This window comes from Peromyscus eremicus, chromosome 7 (assembly GCF_949786415.1).
Source record: "Peromyscus eremicus chromosome 7, PerEre_H2_v1, whole genome shotgun sequence".
NCBI classification, from domain to species: Eukaryota; Metazoa; Chordata; class Mammalia; order Rodentia; family Cricetidae; genus Peromyscus; species Peromyscus eremicus.
The window spans coordinates 10,982,422-11,001,363 of record NC_081422.1 but is presented as its reverse complement, the minus strand read 5'-3'; the positions used below and the strand labels follow the sequence as shown (position 1 = coordinate 11,001,363).

Below are 18,942 nucleotides of genomic sequence, written 5' to 3'. Positions count from 1 at the left end.
TGTGGTGCTGACAGAGGGGCCCTGGTGTGGTGGGAGTGTGTGGTTTGGGAAGTGTTTTTAACTTTGGACAGAATGTCAGCTCTGTGGTTCTCTGTAAATCCTGAGAGCCTTAATTTGCATACTTATGAAATAGAATAATGTGCACCTGGTGTGGGAACAGTGGATGCCCAGGTTAGTGAGACGCAGATTAAATCAGTGCTATTCATGCCACAGCTGTTTGCTGGGAGAATGTAAAGACTTGTTTAATATGCTTCTGAAGGCTGTTCTATGTTGAGAGGAACATGTTGCTAGCAACCTGTTTCTCCAGACAGAGTAACACAGGGGAAGAGCAGAGTTACTGTTGCTGTGTAAGGATCTTCACGATCCCAGGTCCAAGTGATTGTGATTGGAAGGGGTTATCCCCTTCATCACACAGAGTAGAAGGTTTGTCTCTTCTTTGAAAAGCAATCAAGCAAATAGGAACCAACTTGGTCTCAGAGCTGGGGATTAGATCAATTAACAGAAATGACTGCATGTCAAGTTACTATGAGTCGTAAGCGTCTTTTGTTGGAAAAGTTGCACACTAATAATTAGATAGAAGAAAAGGCACACACATAGAATATTAAGTAATATTAAAGTATCACTTCGAGAGTAGAGATAGCATAAGGCTGGCTGTAGCAGGTCATGGGGGGGACAAGGATGGAGGTTCAGGTACACATCCTGGAAGCCAGCCAAAGAGAATGGCTCAGGCCATTCCTGACAGAGCCAGCCCTGGGCCTCTCTGTCTCTCAGGACACTGCTTTCCAGATCACGCTGTCCCTGCTTTTCTTACCTGACCATGGCCTTGGGGAAGGGAATGCTTGTAATTCTAATTCTTACTCAGATATATTAAGAAAAACCAGTTCACTAGATGGAAACAGTTCACACCTTTGGTATTTCAAGGTTCCTTTGGTCATCTGAGAAAGGAGCCAGACCTGCTGACCTTCTGAACCTGTATTCTCAGGGGACAGGCCAGCAGAACATGCTTTTATTCTTATGCGTGCTCAGTAAGGTGGTGAAGGTCTACCTGGCAGACAGGGTGGCCCCTCCGTGGATGTGGTGTGGGTGCTCTCTACAAACACAACATAAACCATGTTCGACTCTCTCTTGCCTCTGTTTTATCAAATCTAAATAGACAGTGATATCCTCTGTGTGTGTGTGTGTGTGTGTGTGTGTGTGTGTACACATACAGGTGTGTGCAAGGGCACACATGCCATGCTGTGTGTGTGTGTGTGTGTGTGTGTGTGTGAGGGACAGAAGATAACCTGTGGGAACTGCTTCTCTCCTACCATGTGGGACCTGGGAACGAACTCAGGTTGTCAACCTTGGTGGCAGGCACCTGTCCCCACGGAGCCATCTCATCAGCCTGATACCTGCTTTATAAAGGTCAAAATGAGATGATGCCTGTAGCACAGGCTAACCATGGTGGATGGTAGGAAGTGCTCAGGAGCTGTTAGCCATTGTAAAGCTTTGCGAGCTGCTCACGAGTGCCCCAGGCCCGGCTCTGTATGAGGATACAGTGATGGAGAACGGCTGGTACTCTCCAGGGGTGTGTGTCAGGTGGGACGCTCTACCACAATCCAGCAGGGCAAAGTGGCTTGCAAGTTGTCAATTACAGCCTGGAAATATATTCACTATATTTCTCAATAAAGGTGGTCTCGCATGCCCTCTTTCCCGCTCTGGTCTCTATAACTAGGAAGTGTTTATTCTGGTGGTGGCCCACCATCATGTTGTCTCTGGTGAGGGCAGGCTGTTCCTCGGCACGGGAATGATAACCCATGTGCCTGCCTGACTCCATGGTGCTCCTCACACTAAGCCAGGCAGCAGGGACGGGAGAACCAGACATCAAGACTTAGTGTGCTGTTTGTTCCTGTACCCGGGAGGTCGCTGTGAGGAGCTGCTGACTTAGCTTGAGAGAAAACACGGTGATTCTCATGAGACAGGTTAACAGGATAGTGAAGGCAGAATTTAGGGGTATAGAGACAGGAAGTGGAGATTCGTGATGACAGATTGAAACCCAACACCAGGAATTCAGCCATTAAAGGACGCTGTTGGGTGTTTTTTTTTTTTTTGATCATCAGGCTAGATTTGAAGTCTGGATGTTTAGACCTCAGAACAGACAAATCAGAACATCGATCTTTGCCTGTACCTTTCCATTTGATTAATTAGTACCACTACCCATTTCTCACTAAGCCCCAAATCTAGAAGTAATATTTTATCTCCTCCCTTTATCTCCTCATCCTTCATGTACACACAGCTTCTCCCCTGGGCCACACCCAGACCTCCTTCCTGGGCTCTGCTCTGTACACCGAGTTCCTGCACATCACTCCTAGCAAGGCAGCCCCGACTGGCCCCTTCCAGAGGCGTGGCTGCGGCTGCCACAGGCCCTGCCACCCCTGCCTGGCGTGGCTGCGGCTGCCACAGGCCCTGCCACCCCTGCCTGGCATGGCTGCGCCTTGCACGGGCCCTGCCACCCCTGCCTGGCGTGGCTGCGGCTGCCACGGGCCCTGCCACCCCTGCCTGGCGTGGCTGCGGCTGCCACGGGCCTTGCCACCCCTGCCTAGCGTGGCTGCGGCTGCCACAGGCCCTGCCACCCCTGCCTGGCGTGGCTGCGGCTGCCACGGGCCCTGCCACCCCTGCCTGGCGTGGCTGCGGCTGCCACGGGCCCTGCCACCCCTGCCTGGCGTGGCTGCGGCTGCCACAGGCCCTGCCACCCCTGCCTGGCGTGGCTGCGGCTGCCACGGGCCCTGCCACCCCTGCCTGGCATGGCTGCGGCTGCCACGGGCCCTGCCACCCCTGCCTAGCGTGGCTGTGGCTGCCACGGGCCCTGCCACCCCTGCCTGGCGTGGCTGCGGCTGCCACAGGCCCTGCCACCCCTGCCTAGCGTGGCTGTCTGCCCACAGTGCTTTGTATGGGTTTGCTTTGTTCTGCTGAGTGATCTGGCTGGTGCCAGTCCCGGCCGTAGGCCTTGTGCCCTGGCCAATTCTATCCGAAATACGCCTTTCCCCCACTTCACCTTCCATCCAAGACACTGCTCCCTCTTGGCTGCCTTACAGACGTCAGCCCGAACTCCTGCCTGTCAGAGACTCTTTCCCTGACCTCTCGCATAGAAATGGCTTCTCCAGAATTCCGTTCTTTGGAGGATAGGACTCCACTCTCAGCTTTGTCTAATTCTAGTGTGGCTTGCTTGTCTCTCCCAGAGAGCAGAGACTGGCTTGTCCACTGTCGTCCCAGTAGCCAGTGCTAGTGAGAGGAATACGATAAATGCCTCTGAGCCTGAACCTGCTGCTTAGCTGAGTGTGGGGAAGTGCATGGGTGGCCCCTGCCCAGGGGAGCCCCCGTCACTGCCTGTGCTGGTGACCTTCCTTCCTCCCCCATACTTCCTCTGGAGTCTGATGCCGGGTCCTCTCTTCCCTCACAGCCGGCCATGCCAGCTCCCCTTTCCATCCACGGTGCAGCAGCATAGTCCCATGTCCTCTCAGACGTCCTCCATCAGTGGGCCTCTGCACTCCGTCTCCCTGCCTCTTCCGCTTCCCATGAGCCTGGCAGCTCCACAGCCTCCACCGGCCTCCCCCAGCCAGCAGCTTGGACCAGATGCCTTTGCGATTGTGGAGCGAGCCCAGCAAATGGTGGAGATCCTCACAGAGGAGAATCGTGTGCTTCACCAGGAGCTTCAGGGCTGCTATGACAACGCCGACAAGCTTCACAAGGTACGTGACATGCTGAGGTAATTGGATGGGCCGCGGGAAGGAGAGAGGTGCTGTCATTGGCGGGACACCATGGGATGCTTGGGTTTCTTTTCTGAGCACAAATATGTTCATAGAGATCTTATGAGTCTGACGGCCTGTCTTGGCACTTCCTGTTTTGAATGCAATTCAGAGGAAGGAGTATCCTTGGCAGCCATACCACAAACACAATTCAGGACACACCAGCCACTCCTGATAGGTCTGGAAGAAGCAGAAAGGCATTGTTGAAGAGTGAGTGAAGGAAAGAGCCAACTCCTACATAAGGAGGCCGAAGGGAGGATTATGGTCCCAAAGGAAGCTTGCTCTCTCAGCTCCACCCCCTTAGATGATGTGTCTGCTCCATGGAGGGAATGACAACATGGCTCTGACCTGGTGACGAGGGTGATGCCACAAGGGCTTTTCTACCTCAGAGCTTAAGGCTCTGCCTTCAGCAGTCACCTGAATTCCACGCGTGCGCGTCTCTTTCGGTCCCTTTTTTTTTTTTATTCCATTCATCTAAACAACTTTTGTCAGTTGGCTTACAAACTAGTGGGTTCCACCCTAACATTTTCACACACCTTGACACTTGCTTACAATCCTTTTACTCCCATTGCAAAGTCTTGTCCCCTCCGATGAGTCCCTTTCTCCCCCAAACAGCCCCTTCACATTTCTATACACATAAATTAAAAAAAAAAAAAAAAAAAGAACTAAAGTCAGTTATGAGAAAAAAACATATTGTCGTGTGGTTCTGAGTATGGCTTACTTCACTTACACCGTTTCCCTGCAAATGACATAATTTCATTTTTCTTTATAGCTGAATAAAGCTGCACTATATTAAATCACATTTTCTCTACCCATTTGTCTGTTGGATGGGTATCTAGACTCGTCCCATGTCCTGGCTGTCATCTGGTCTGCGCTACACAACACTGTGCTAGAAGTTGTGAGTTTCCACTTGGAAATGCCACCATGCTGGGCTCCCATTGTGACAGTGCCAGCTACTTGCTGGATCTGTCTTCACAGTAGGTTAGAGGCTCCATGGATTCGTGGTAAGAGATGAACAAATGAGCTCACACCTGCAGTTTCAATCCCATGCCTCACAGTCCTTCATATGTAGAGGTTTTCTACTGGACATCTGTTTACAGTTAGGTTCAAGTGCATTCATTCTCCATAGAGCTGTTCCACAGACAACAGTCCATAATGAGCCCAGCTTGGCATGGAGACAGGAGCAGGGTCTCTGGAAAGGACAATGTGCTTAGAGTTTGGAAGTCTGAGTTTTAGTTGGAATTCTTGAGTTTTCCCTCACTTTAATATCTTCCTTATGTGAAATTGGAACTTCATTACTCATTATAAATGATAATACAAAAATAAGATATTTAGGGGCTGGAGAGATGGCTCAGTAGTGCTTGCTGCTCTCACAGAGGACCTGAGTTCTCAGTACCTGTATTGGGTGGTTCACATCTTCTTGGAACTTCAGCTCCAGGGGACCCAACACCGTCTTCTGGACTCCTTGGATACACACACACACACACACACACACACACACACACACACACACGCAATAATAAGCAAATAAATCTTTTAAAAGGGACGTTTCAGTTATGCTTAGATGCACCCCTGACTCCTGTCAGTCCTGGGAGACTTTACTGGGTGATGTTGGACAGCATGGCCAGATTTGAGAGACTGTCTCTACAGGGTCACGGAAGCTCTTACAGGGCAGGAGGAGGAGCGAACTGGCGTAGATGTGAAACTGGAGACCCAGAAAGGGTCCATGAAGATGCAGCCTCACACTCAGGGTGCTGTGCAGCCAGCATTGCAGACCCCTGTCACAAACGCCACTTTGATTTGAGGTCTTTCTTACAGTTTGAAAAAGAGCTGCAGAGGATTTCGGAAGCCTACGAGAGCCTGGTCAAGTCCACCACCAAGCGTGAGTCTCTGGACAAGGCCATGAGAAACAAGCTAGAAGGCGAGATCCGGAGACTTCATGACTTCAACAGAGATCTCCGAGGTGCGACCTGGTCTCTGACGCTGTTGCTGTCGGGGTCTTCCAGCCATTCTCTACCTTATTTTAATTTTGTTACGTGTCTGTGTGTGTGTGTGTGTGTGTGTGTGTGTGTCTCTGTGTGTGTGTGTCTCTGTGTGTCTGTGTGTGTGTGTGTGTGTGTGTGTGTCTGTGTGTGTGTGTGTGTGTGTGTGTGTGTGTGTGGCTCTGTGTGGCTCTCTCTGTGGCTCTGTGTGTGTGTGTCTCTCTCTCTCTCTGTGGCTCTGCATGTATGTGTGTGTGTGTGTGTGTGTGTGTGTGTGTGTGTGTGTGTGTGTTTACTCCAGAGGAGAACTTTTGAGCGTTGGTTTTCTCTACCTTGTTGAGGTACTGTCTCTCTCGCTGTTTCTGCCATAGTTCATGCTCCAGGCTAGCTGACTGATGAACTTGTAGGTGATTCTCTTGTCTCTCCACAAGAGGACTGGGGTTATAGATGCAAACCACTGCTTTGTTGTGGGTCTGGGAATTGAACTCAAGTAGTCTGGCCTTCATGGTTAGCCTATTTACCTGCTGGGCTGTCTGGCCAGCCTCACCCTGCTTTTCTTTTTTGAAACTAGGTCTCTTGCTGAGCCAGACGCTGGCTGATATCACTAGGCTGGCTGACCATCAGGCCCTGGGGGTCCTCTTGTCTCCACTTCCCAGAGCTGGATGACAGATGCAGCTTTTACATGAGTGCTAGGATCAAACTCAAGTCATTATGCTGTGAGAATGAACTTTACTGAGCCCATTCCCAGCCCCACAAGGTTTTTCTTATGACAGCTTGGTGAATACCCTCTAACCGCTCAGTCTGTGCCCCTGCCTGATCATCTCTCTTCATACCCAGCTCTTGGTACGGACCATGTTTCTCCATGGTGTGATGACTTGGGCTCATTTCTCCTTTGCAGACCGACTGGAGACAGCCAACAGGCAGCTGTCCAGCAGAGACTATGATGGGCACGAGGACAAGGCTGCAGAGGACCATTACATGTCCCAGAGTGAGTCTGTGTGTCTGCAGCTTTCATTTTTAGAATACAGGGGACCGAGGCAAGGCTCACACGAGCTTCTAGTAGGTTCTGTGCTGTTTCCTTTCTGTGAGTTAATTTAGCCTGTGACCTGCAGCCCTCAGATGAGAGTTTCCTCAGTCCGTCAGGGGAGAAGCCAAGGCTGACAGGCCTCAGCTCAGTAATATTGAGCCTGTCTGTGTATTAGTTAGTCTTCTGTGGCCGTGACAAACACCTGACTGAAAGCATCTTGTGGGAGGAAAGGTTTATTTTAGCTCATGGTTTGAGAATACAGCCCATCATGGTGGGGAAGGGTGTGGCGGTGGGGGCATGAGGCTTCGTGTTCGTAATCGGGTAGATCAGGAAGCACTCTGCTTGCTTTCTCCTTTTCCTCTTTTCATTTAGCTTGGGACCCTGGCCCACATTCCGGGAGGCTTTTCTCAGTTATTGCTCTCTGGAAGTGCCCAAGGCGTTTCTTAATCTAATGAAGCTGACCTCCAGCTCCTTGCTTGCCCATCCTCCGTTCCAGGAAGCACAGTGCTTCCTGGACTCACTGTTTCAAATAAGTCATGACCTTTTCTCCAGGAAAGGACAGGCTACTCGGTGGTGGTGCTGTTAGTGTCACCACCCCTCAGGGGTGCTCTGGACAGGCCAGGGGTCCAGGCCGCTGCGTCCTGTACACACTCCATGTGAATCACCGCACTACTCATCCCCGGGCTTAGTGTCCCGGAAGCCTCTGAGTCCACTTCTTTTAGGAGTAGGGACAGTGTCTTTGTAAGCCTCCAGATTTATTGGGAACATATTTTATTAATTGTGCCAGAGGCAAATGATAGCATCAAATGGGTTTGGAAAAACCATCAGCCAAGGTTTGAATTTCTGCAAACTCATTGCATGAGCCAGAAATGTAAAACTGCAACTGTCGTTTGTTTTTTAAAAAGCTGTTTAGAAAATTGTATTCTGGTGTATGTCATAATTCTTAGCAACACCGTGAGGAAGTGCTCACACTTAAAGACAACTCAAAACAACGAAAACTACCATATTCAAGAAGTAGCCATCCGTCTCCCCATAATTGTATCCTGATGTATGGGTTTGTCAAAGCCCTAAATTCCTAAGACTGAGCAATAATTCGCTGAATTTTGTGATTTTCGGTAATTTGGCCTAACTTCCTTTCCAGCTCCCAAACTGACTCATGATTGGATCCAGTTTCAAGCCCTGCCTTTATTTAAATTGCCTCTTTGGCAAGGGCTCACTGGCCAAGCAGGCCTCTGCCTCACATCCCTTGCAGTCCTGCAGTAGATGATTGCTGTGTGCTCCCTCCGGAGTCACAGAAACAGCTGTGACTCTTTGACCTTTAACTCCTGCTTTACGGAAAGAAGGTGTCTGTTCATATTGATGTCATACATTTGCTGTCTCATCTGAGCTTATGTTGGAAAGTTGTGCTGACTGGTTTTATGTCAACTTGACACAAACTAGCGTCATTGGAGAGGCGGGGACTTCAACTGAGAAAATGCCTCTGTAGACAAGCCTGTAGGGCATTTTCTTAATTAGTGATTGACATGGAAGGGCCTAGCTCATTGTAGGTGGTGCTACCCCTGGGCTGGGGTCCTGGGTGCTATAAGAAAGCAGGCTAGCCGGGCGGTGGTGGCGTATGCCTTTAATCCCAGCACTTGGGAGGCAGAGCCAGGCGGATCTCTGTGAGTTCCAGGCCAGCCTGAGCTACCAAGTGAGTTCCAGGAAAGGCGCAAAGCTACACAGAGAAACCCTGTCTTGAAAAACCAAAAAAAAAAAAAAAAAGAAAGAAAGAAAGCAGGCTAAGGAAGCCAGAGGAAGCAGGCCAGAAAGCAGCACGCCTCCCAGGTCTCTGCATCAGCTCCTGCCTCCAGGTTCAAGTTCCTGTCCTCACTTCATTCAGTGATGGACTGTGATCTGGAAGTGTAAGCCAAATAAACCCTTCCTCCCCGACTTGCTTTTGCTCATGGTGTTTCATCTCAGCAATAGAAACCCAGGGCCTCTGTGCTATTTGCATGGACGGTATGGACACCTTCCTTTTGGATGACCGTGTGTCTTGACAGAGGGAGATATGCTGGCTGTGCTCTGTCGGGGTGTAAGTCTATCATGTAGTTCATGTCATGTAATGAGCATTCCTTTGGTCTCCCAGCCAAGGCTGATGCTGATGGAATGATAGGGTTTGGGGTTGGTGAGCTCACATTCCTGAAGACTTTCGCCTCTGGCTCAAAGCTGAAACATCAGCAATCAGGCATTGAGGCCCTTCTGGATTTATAGGGGATGATTTGTTCTGCACAAACATGCTTTGCTGGCCTTCAAAGGCATAGACAAAGAGGCCACAGACATTTGTCAACTGCTTAGAGGTATCCCAAGGTTGATGTGTTAAGTTATTGAGTCTAGGCAGGGCATTTCAGACAGGCTTGGTAATGGTGCTCCTTAACCAGTCTACCCACACATAATCTTCACAGCACATCTTCCCCCTTTCCTTGGTGTTATAGGATTCAAAATGCTGTGCTCTTCTGGTGTGGCTAAGAGATGGACCCAGGATGTTATTCCATATTTACATAGGACTTTTTCCTTAGTGAACCCTGAGAACCTTTTGAATACTGAGAAAATTAGCACATCCCTGAGTTACAGTGCAGACATTCCCAGGTGTTTGTACTTGCAAGCATTCCTAGTGCTGGAGAGTGCCATGCATGTATGGTGGCTTGAATGGCATGTCCGCCAGTCTCAGGAATTTAAGTACTTGGTCCCCAGCTAATGGCACTATTTGGGAAACTTAGGAGATGTGTGGCCTTGTTGGAGAAAGTATGTCACTAGAAGCAGGCTTTGAGAGTTTAAAGACTTTCACCTTTTTGGATTGGCTTTCTCAACTTCTTGCTTACAGTTTGAGATGTGAGCGTTCAGCTGTTCTTGTTGCCATGCCTACTTCCTGCTGCCATAATTCCTGCCATGATGGACTCAACCCTCTGGAACCATATAAACTCTCCTATAAGTTGCCTTGGTTGTGGTGTTTTATCACAGCAATATCAAAGTAACTAATACAGCATGCTACTGGAGTAAAAATAATCTCAGTCTCACCTAGCTGTGAACCAGCAAGCTACAATACCAACCTGCCTGTCAAAATATGTCCACAGGTGCAGTAGTGGCAGAAACGTTGTGGGGCAACCAACTACTCTCAAACTTAGATTTCAGGCCCACCCCACAAGATGTGATCCATGCCTCACACTGTTAATTAGGCCAAGAACATGTGGGACCTAGGAGAGAGCATGCTACATTATTCTGCTAGAATGATGCAAAAAAAAAATGGATAATGGCATACTCTTGTACTCAGATGAGGGCATCACTCAACCCTCATCAGAGAAGCTTCTCCTTACAGTAGGGGGTGATTAATTATGATGTTTGTTATCTTACAGATTTTCAAGTAACTGCACTTAACACCTTCCAGGTTTTATGTCATGTTTCAACTTCTTTTTAGTTTTAGGCCATGTTAGACATAAATCTAAGTTCAAAACACTATTCAGCAGTGCATTCTTAAAAGATGAGTGTGATTCCACTGTTGATGTGTAATGGTTTGAAGACCAGCTAGGTAGGCAGAGTAGATAACAAAAGAGGAGGGACTTAGCTTGACCAGAGAGAATAGACGCTTTAATATAGGGGTACTTTAGTGTCTTCTACTGAGACAGCAGCAGTCAGTAATGGAGACAGGGCCAGAGAAGCAAATAATACATGACTAGGGATTGGTGGCCAATTGGGTAATGGCAGTATGGAGCAGATATGACCAAACAACCAGATAGATGATGTCAGTAGTTACTTTTCCATTGATGTGGTCAGATACCTGACAAGAACAATTTGCCAGAAGAGACGTTTATTTTTGGTCCAGGTGTGAGGGAATAAAGTCTCTTATGGCCAGTAGGGTGTGGTGACAAGAACGTGAAGTGAATGGTTGCATGGAGGAGGCAGTCAGGAAACGGGGAGGACAGGAAGTGGATATAAACCTCAAGGCCCACCCCTGAGTGACTTATTTTCTCCAGTAAGGTCCCATCTTCTGAAAGTTCCACAGTATCCCCAGATAGCACAACCAAGTGTCCAGTTTTCAACTCCTGTTCAAACCCTTACTAAATAAGATGCAGGAAATACAAGTTTGGGTCAGATGATGAGTTAGAGTTGAGCTACAGAGTCTTCCCCTTGCATCTGTAGCCTCGGAAACAGCTGTAAGGAAAGATGCAGAGATGTGCAGGATGTTGCATGGGAGATTCGCTCCACCAGGCTTTCATTCAGCATGTAGATACAGAATTACAGGCATGAAGTACCACATCTCTGCCTTGTTATTAACATGTTCTGTTACACAGTATTCTTCCAGAAACCCTAGTGTTAGAAAAGGTCATCAAACCCTAGTCATCATAATTCCAATATCACTCATTCAAGGGGCAGCATCCTTTTCAAAGTAGTCCTTTGGAACTCTAGCATTTGGTTCAGAGAAGGGCAAGACGGTCTAACATTAGTAATGACACATGGATACGTGGGTAAGGGCTGGGGTATGGGGTTGACAGCAACCTTGGCTGATGCAAAAGAGAGGGAAAGAGAAGGTATGTAGGAAGTAGCTTCGCTTTTTTCCTTGGTGTTCACCCTGATGCAAAACATGTAAGTACAAAGGGACAAGCACACACATACACAAAGAAGAAGAAGAAAAGAAATGGGAAGGAGAGAGAATGCCTGTAACACACAGCAGCTGGAGTGCTTTGCTGAGCCCTTGCGAATGTTTAACGGCAAAGCCAAGGCTAGAATTGGGGTTTGCTTTTCCTTATCTTCCCTCTTTTCCCAAAGGTCAACTCTTAGTGCTGGGGATACTGACAGTTTCACAGTTTACCCTGAGATGCATCCTGGGCCGTGAACACAAAGTTCATATATTGGAAGTCTTGATGTCCTGAGGGAACAGAAAGAGACTGAGAGCCTCCCAAGTGGGTTCTGATAGAATTCACATGCCACACTCTCACTTCATTGATCTTTCACTCAGATCCAGTGAGAACAAAATGTCCTCTTCAGATGCTCCCAGTAAAAAATATAGACCAGAACAGAATTTAGAGTCTTTAAAAACCAGTTTTCTCAAAGTGTCTGTGAAAGCAAATGTACTCCCACCCCTGCCAGTAACAGAAATCAGATAGAATATGGGGAGAGAAACTCTGTGCCCTGTTCCTTTCAATTAGGTTTTGGAACTGTTTTTAGATTCATGAATTACAGTGAGAGCCCACAGCTATATCTCAATGGAACCAGAGAACGCTGGAGAGGCAAAAGACTTGAAGTTCACAAAACCTGGTCTTTACCATTAAAAGCAAATGTGCACCCACCACTGGTCTTCTTCTTGCTTACAAAGGAAACGATAGCGAAAAGTACCTGTTCAAAGAGCTACGTAGATGACGGCGGGGGTGGGGGTGGTTTCAGAAGTTATAAGGAGGGATGGTGTTTGGTCACTGCAGAAGTTATAAAGAAAGATGGTAGTTGGTCACTGCAGAAGTTATAAGGAGGGATGGTGTTTGGTCACTGCAGAAGTTATAAAGAAAGATGGTAGTTGGTCACTGCAGAAGTTATAAGGAGAGAGATGGTGTTTGGTCACTGCAGAAGTTATAAGGAAGGATGGTAGTTGGTCACTGCAGAAGTTATAAGGAAGGATGGTGTTTGGTCACTGCAGAAGTTATAAGGAAGGATGGTGTTTGGTCACTGCAGAAGTTATAAGGAAGGATGGTGTTTGGTCACTGCAGTGGGACAGAAGAAACCCAAAGTCTAGCTCTGCTCTGGGAGTGGGTTTTGGTGACCTAAGTCACTGAGCTCCTTTCTAGGAAGTACACCCTGTCCCCAGCTGAGCAGTAGCTGTCTGTCGCCCTGCAGCATCCTGCCCTTTGGATGACATACCTTGCTATTGCAAGTACAGCTCAGTTAAGTGACAAGGACACCCCAGTGGGTGCCAGGCACCTTGGGTTCCTGCTCTGCCTCAGCTGGCAGTGGACCCGGACACAGGCCTTTGCTCCTGGTCTTCCTCTCCTTACCCACGGTGCTAAGTGTGCTCGGTTCCTGTGTGCCCCGTGACTTTCCCTGGTGACTGTTGACTAACAAGGGCAGCTTCAGCCTCTTTAGTCATCACGCCCTATATCCAAACCCACCTTTTCTGCAACTTTGGGGAAACGCTCTTTCAGTTGCTTCTCAGCTCAAGGTGGTGGACCTTGGTGCTGGAGAGCTGTTTACGTCTGTGAGTGCTCGCCCATGGAGGGAAATGTTTGATGAATGAATGCACCCACTGCAGCATGCTGGCTTAGCTTCCAGTGTGTGTGGCTGGGAGGGCTGGTAACAGTCTGCAGGTGGCGCGATGCGGAGAACCAGATCCTGCTGAAGCTGCTGGCCGAGTTACGTGTCTCTGTTCTATAAATATGAATATCATATGTACGGTTTTGCTAATTACCTTTTATCAGGCCTTCTTGTTTGCTTTCTGTTGCTGTGATAAATACCAGAACCAGCAGTACCTTGGTGAAAGAAAGGGTTTATTTAGCTTACAGATTACAGTCATCGGGGAGGCCAGGGCAGTAACTCCAGGCAGGAACTTGGAGGCAGGAACTGAAGCAGAGACCATGGAGGAGAGCTGCTTACAGGCTTGCTCCCCATGGCTTGCTCAGTTTGCTTCCTTATACAACATGGGGCCACCTGCCCAGGGGTGGCACTGCCCACAGTGGGCTGGGCCTTCCCACCTCAATCATTAATTAAGAAAATGTCCCACAAACTTGCTTACAGGTGAATCTCATGGAGCCATTTTCTCGACGGAAGTTCCCTCTTCCCAGATGACCCTAGCTTGTGTAAAGTTGATGAAAGACTAACCAGCAAACTCATCAACCATGATGTTTTTTATAGTATGAGTGTCTTCATGGGCTTCTTTTGTAGGATTTAATAGTTTAACCAACCCCTTACTCTTTTTTTGCTTATAATGGCGATGGAATCTAGGCACGCATATCCTTAGGCAAGTGCTCCAACCACTGACCCATACCTCCAGTCCTCCTTTGACTTTTCTTTTGAGGCAGGCTTTCACTTAAGTCGCTCAGGCTAGCTTTGAAGTCACTGTGACCCAGTCAGGCCTTGAACTTGTCATCCTCCTGCCTCAGCTTCCTGAGTATCTGGGATTATAGGCCTGCACCATCCAGCCTGGCTCCTTGATTCTCACATGTTAAATTCTTTCTAGCATTTTCATACTGTAGAAAGCATATCTAGAGAATGTATTTTTGAAATGAAAAAAAAAAATACTGCTTTTTTAGCAAGAAACATATTTTCCATGAGAAACAATTGCCTCGTGACTGTGGTCTTTCCTGTTCTTTGGAAGCCTGATCAGAAAGGTAAAGGAAGGTGACTAGGTCACAGCTCCCACTCGCAAAAGCATGTGATCATCATCTTTTGTTTAATGGTTTTCCTAAATCTGAAGTTCCTATCCCCTCTTGACAGATCTAGGGGGAAATTTGGGGCCCTGCGTAGGAGAAGGGGGTCAGGCTAGAGGCCAGAGCTTTCTCCTCATCATGCTGCAGTGAAAGAACCCCTCTCTAGAGACCTTGGTTTACTGTTCTGTGGATGGGAATTTTAATATTATTGCAAGTAGTGCCTGCCCTTTGACCTGAGGCTTGAAAGATGCAGCAAGGGAGGTTGGAAGCGTGCAGTAAGATCGCAGGTGCAGGAGTAATTGGGAGTGTCACAGTCAGTGTTGCAGAGAAGTGAGTCCCGGAGAACTGGGGGCTGTTGGCTCCTGTGTGTACTTTCCTCTTCCTTCTTGCTATGCTGGGATCAAACCTAGGACCTTGTGCATGCCTAGAACACGCTGCCTCACTGGGATGCGGTCCAGCACCTCATCACCGGAAGCACGTCCCGAGTAGTTAAGGGTGGGTTTGAGGAAGTCCTCACTTCACTTGCCCTCCATTACTGCCTGCCAAGCAGCAGCAACAGTAACTCACTGCCGTTTGCATGTTTTTTATTTCCAGTCCTTGCCAGATGTAGCCTGGCAGTGAGCCTGAGGCTGAGCACTTTCTGATGGAGCTTGTTCTGTTTTTTTTGTTTTTTTTGTTTTTTTTTTTCCCCTTCCAGACAAAGAATTCTTGAAGGAAAAGGAAAAGTTGGAAATGGAGTTGGCAGCAGTGCGGAACGCAAGCGAGGACCATCGGAGGCATATTGAGATCCTGGACCAGGCTTTGAGCAATGCCCAGGCCAGAGTGATCAAGTTGGAGGAAGAGGTGAGACCAACATGGGGAGGGGGCAGAGGAGAGACAGGAGAGTTGTGGGAAACCACCCAGATGCAAATGAATAAAAGGTTTACCCATCATGGAACCAGGCAGAATCTGAGAGACAGGAAGTAATAGCATGGTCCAAGAGCCCACAGCCTGCCCTGTTGGTAGGCAAGTGCCCAGGGCTTCAAATGATTGGCACAACCAGAAGCCACTAGTTCCTGTAAGAAGAGACTGCCTTCTGCAAAAGCAGTGACTGTGGCTGGGTCTTTGTGCTCCCAATTCTAAGGCAAAGGATTGGTTGGGTGGGGTTGGGCTGGTGCTCAGCTGACCCACTTCTGTGTCTAGGTTGGCCATGCCATGCCCCACACTCAAACCCAGGAAATGCTGGGTTAGCAGCTTGTGATGAATCCAGGCTTGTTCGTTCCATTAACTGTCCCTTTTACCCCAAGAGAGGAATCAGAAGAATCATGTACAGGGTTCAAGCTAGGGACTGTGGGCTGTAAGCTGAGACAGGAGGAGGAGAGATGTTATCTACAGGCCTGCATGTTACCTTGTGGCTCCCTGCAGAGGTGGCTGGCACCTCTGTGATGGGGCATCCTAAGCAGACATCATCTTGGCAAGTAGATGCCAGGAAGTCTGGAGGACAGCAAGAGAGCATGCCAATACCGAGCTTGGTGCTTGGCATAGAAAGCAGCGAGGGCTGTGCCCCTTGGGTTCATTAACCCTATAAGTCCTGTGTAAAAGCTCAAATTTTAATATAATATCAGCAGGAGAATCCTGAGTGGCAGCCAAGAGCATCTACCTTGTCATCATAGAAAATGCCCTTTGACCTTGCTGACAGGAGGTCTGCTCTGAGCAAGGGAGACCTGGACCCCTGTATTGTTGGCCTCAGTGAAATCATTCTTGAGGCCTCGTCTCTATGCATGGAGCTAAGGGAAATTCTGTTTTGTAAACTCTTTTATTGTTCCCTTTTAAAATGTATTATTGTGGTGTGTGCATGGTGTGTGGAGGACAATGCCATCGCATGCATGTGGAGGAAGACACATGTCATAGCATACATGTGGAGCTCAAAGGACAAGTTCATGGAGTCGGTTCTCTCCCCCAACTTGTGTGTGGGTTCCAGGGCTTGAACTCAGGTTGGCAGACTTGCACAGCAAGCACCACTGAGCCATCTTGTCGGCCCTTTCATTTAGTTTTCATATTCCTTATATAAGAAGTGAAAGCCGTTTATGGGCCGTTAAAGATGGGACTGATCACTGTCGTGGCCCTATCTCTGATTCCTAAGCACTGTCATGGTCTTTTCTTGGCCTCAGTTTTACATGTCTGTGTTTGGAGGAATGAAGCCCCTCCAAAGTGGCTCAGGTCTTGGCTTTCCTTCCCACTCCTTGTTTTTATACAGGTTTCTTTGGAAGGTTCTGATCCACCCCTGTGTCTTACACCCACTACTCACTCGGTTCTACTTTACCGTGGCTGTTACAAGAGGGGTGCAGAGCCAGGCTGCTGAAAGTGGAGCCCACAAGCTCCCAGACATACCTGCTTCGTATGAAAAGGCCTGTTTGCCTTTTCAGCCTCCTCAGACCCCAAGTGGAGGCAGGATAGAACGCTGCTTCTTATTGTCCTGGAGGATTAAATGAGATACAGCTTACAAAGCATAGTGCCTAATGCAGGATTGCTCTGAAAATTCTAGCAAGTAGAATGGCTGTCATAAATCATCCTCATTGGGAAATACTCCTCGCCAGCCTTAAGGTTGAAACAGATGTAGGGACAGATCCACACGTTCGAGGATCCTGCAGATGTTCAGGGATACTCTCTCATTTAACATTACACATTGAGTGCCTGATGGGTGCTGGTCTGTGCCTGGTATTGGAGACACACTGCTCACTCTGTCCAACAGACACCTAGACAAACAAATCTCATGCTGGCTATATGCTCAGTAAGTAAGTATGTATGGTGGTACGCCTGAAGCATTTGCTCCAGCGAGGCCACTAAACCCAGGAACCTGCCTAGCAGACTCTCAGAAGCCTGCTAAAGTAAACAATCAAAAGCACCTTGAAAGAAAATTGCCCTAAAGTCAGTTGTGGCTGTTACCTCCTGGCACAATCGGAAAGGCTCTGTATTATTCCAGTGGCTCTGACAGGGCTGAGCAGAAGCAGGCATGGCTCAGGGCAGAGCAGAGCGGCCGCACAGCCAGAGGCCTCCCTCAGCAGCAGGCTGCCAGGCCCGGCATGATGCAGCCTGCCTGTGTGATTATGCTTCAGCGCAGGGCTGAATCACTCAGAGACAGAAAAACAGCGTCGCTCTCTTCTTGCAGAGCACCCGATCCAGTAAATGTTCTGGCATGATTTCTTGGCCCGAGTTGATTCCCAGGAAGCTAGAAAACACCTGGATTTGTGAATGTGAGCCAGACTCCCAGAGCAGACAGAGTGTCAAGTACTGAGGGTTAGGGTTGGCACTGTGGGCCATGACACTAAATCCATACCAGGTTATGTTTATGTAATCGGTTGACATTCGTTTCTCAGTCATTGCCTCAGGTGTTCACTGTGCCCTTCCTGTCCCTGTAGGAAGCTATTCAGCTGCAGAGGAGAAAGTTACTCCATAAGCTACTGAAGCAAGACACTTCTCTGTTCACTAGCAAATATACAATATGTGTGTATGCATATATACAAATCATATGTATATATATAATTTATTGCATGTTGTATTGTTTTATTAATTATATTTGTTATGTATTAATTATATAAATATTTATTAGAGAAAAATTAGAAAATAGTAAATTTCTTACTCTTTTTGCATAAATGGCCTTTCTACCATACAGATAAACATGACAAATACTTTAAGGATCTTTCCAGGCTTTTTTTTTTTCACAGCTCTCTATATATAGGTAGACAGATACAGTTTGTGATAATGTAAATAACTTCTGGTTTATGATTTTTTTATTTAACTTTAGAGACTAAGCATTTCTATACACTAAAACCTTTTTATTGGTCTCATTTCCAATGGCTGCAGGTGCTATGATTAAAAACAAGTAATGAGAGAGACTACAGAGCTGTTCATAAGGCCTTCCATCCCTGACCTCCTGGCCACCTTGCTGTACCTGCCACAGGCTCCTGAGAGATGGAGTGGGGTGGTGCACATGCCTGCAGTTTGGCTGGGGGCCGCAGCTGTCTTCCGGCCCAGCTGCAGCATTCACTGGTGTCCACTTTTCACTGTCTCCCCTCAGTTACGAGAGAAGCAAGCCTATGTGGAGAAGGTTGAGAAGCTGCAGCAGGCCCTGACCCAGCTGCAGTCTGCATGTGAGAAGCGAGAGCAGATGGAACGCAGACTGCGGACCTGGCTGGAGAGGGAGCTGGATGCTCTGAGGACACAGCAGGTGAGTGACAGGCTGGCTGAGGGGCTGGTGAGTCAGACCTGTAAGCCCCCTGAGGGCCATCCAATGAACTCTGTGCACCTATGTGGCCTCCAGAGGGACTGGAGTCTCTGACTTGAGGGTAAAAGTGGGGGAACGCACTTTAGTTGACCCTACATAGCGGACATTGATTTGATGGGCATGCAGGACAAGAATACAGAGGCCGAGGAGGAGGACATGTAAAGGACAGGGCCTTGAAAGTGTTGCAAGGACAGGGCAGCTGGATGCAACTCTGGAGGAAGTAGTCTGTGAGGGGGCTTTTGATGAGGTGATGCCAACCATGGAAGGCAATTGGCCAAATGCGGAGAGTGGCTTTTTCCTGTAGCCAGTGGAGAGCCAGCTCCGGGGAAGAAGTTCAGGTTAGGGAGCCTGTGGTGGGTCAGAGAAGAGCCCCTCACAGGGCTTGTGGTAAAGTCAGGGGCTTCCCTGGAGACTCCAGTGGTGACACTGGGAAGCCAAGGAGGAGCTGCAGGGAAGGGTGAGCAGGAGTCACACTGATCACTGAGTTCAGTTGAGGAAG

The 18,942-nt window shown here is 48.4% G+C and overlaps 1 protein-coding gene across 2 annotated transcripts in view; it reads left to right on the top strand.

Annotated features, from left to right (window-relative positions):
- The window catches only part of Amotl1 (angiomotin like 1), a 76,466-nt gene that overhangs the window by 45,267 nt on the left and 12,257 nt on the right, over nt 1-18,942 (top strand). For both annotated transcript variants that reach the window (XM_059267336.1, XM_059267335.1), the window contains exons 5-9: nt 3,440-3,728; nt 5,604-5,748; nt 6,666-6,755; nt 14,877-15,022; nt 18,237-18,386. In XM_059267336.1, coding sequence (XP_059123319.1) covers nt 3,440-3,728; nt 5,604-5,748; nt 6,666-6,755; nt 14,877-15,022; nt 18,237-18,386 — 820 coding nt within the window. The remainder of the gene's footprint in view (nt 1-3,439; nt 3,729-5,603; nt 5,749-6,665; nt 6,756-14,876; nt 15,023-18,236; nt 18,387-18,942) is intronic.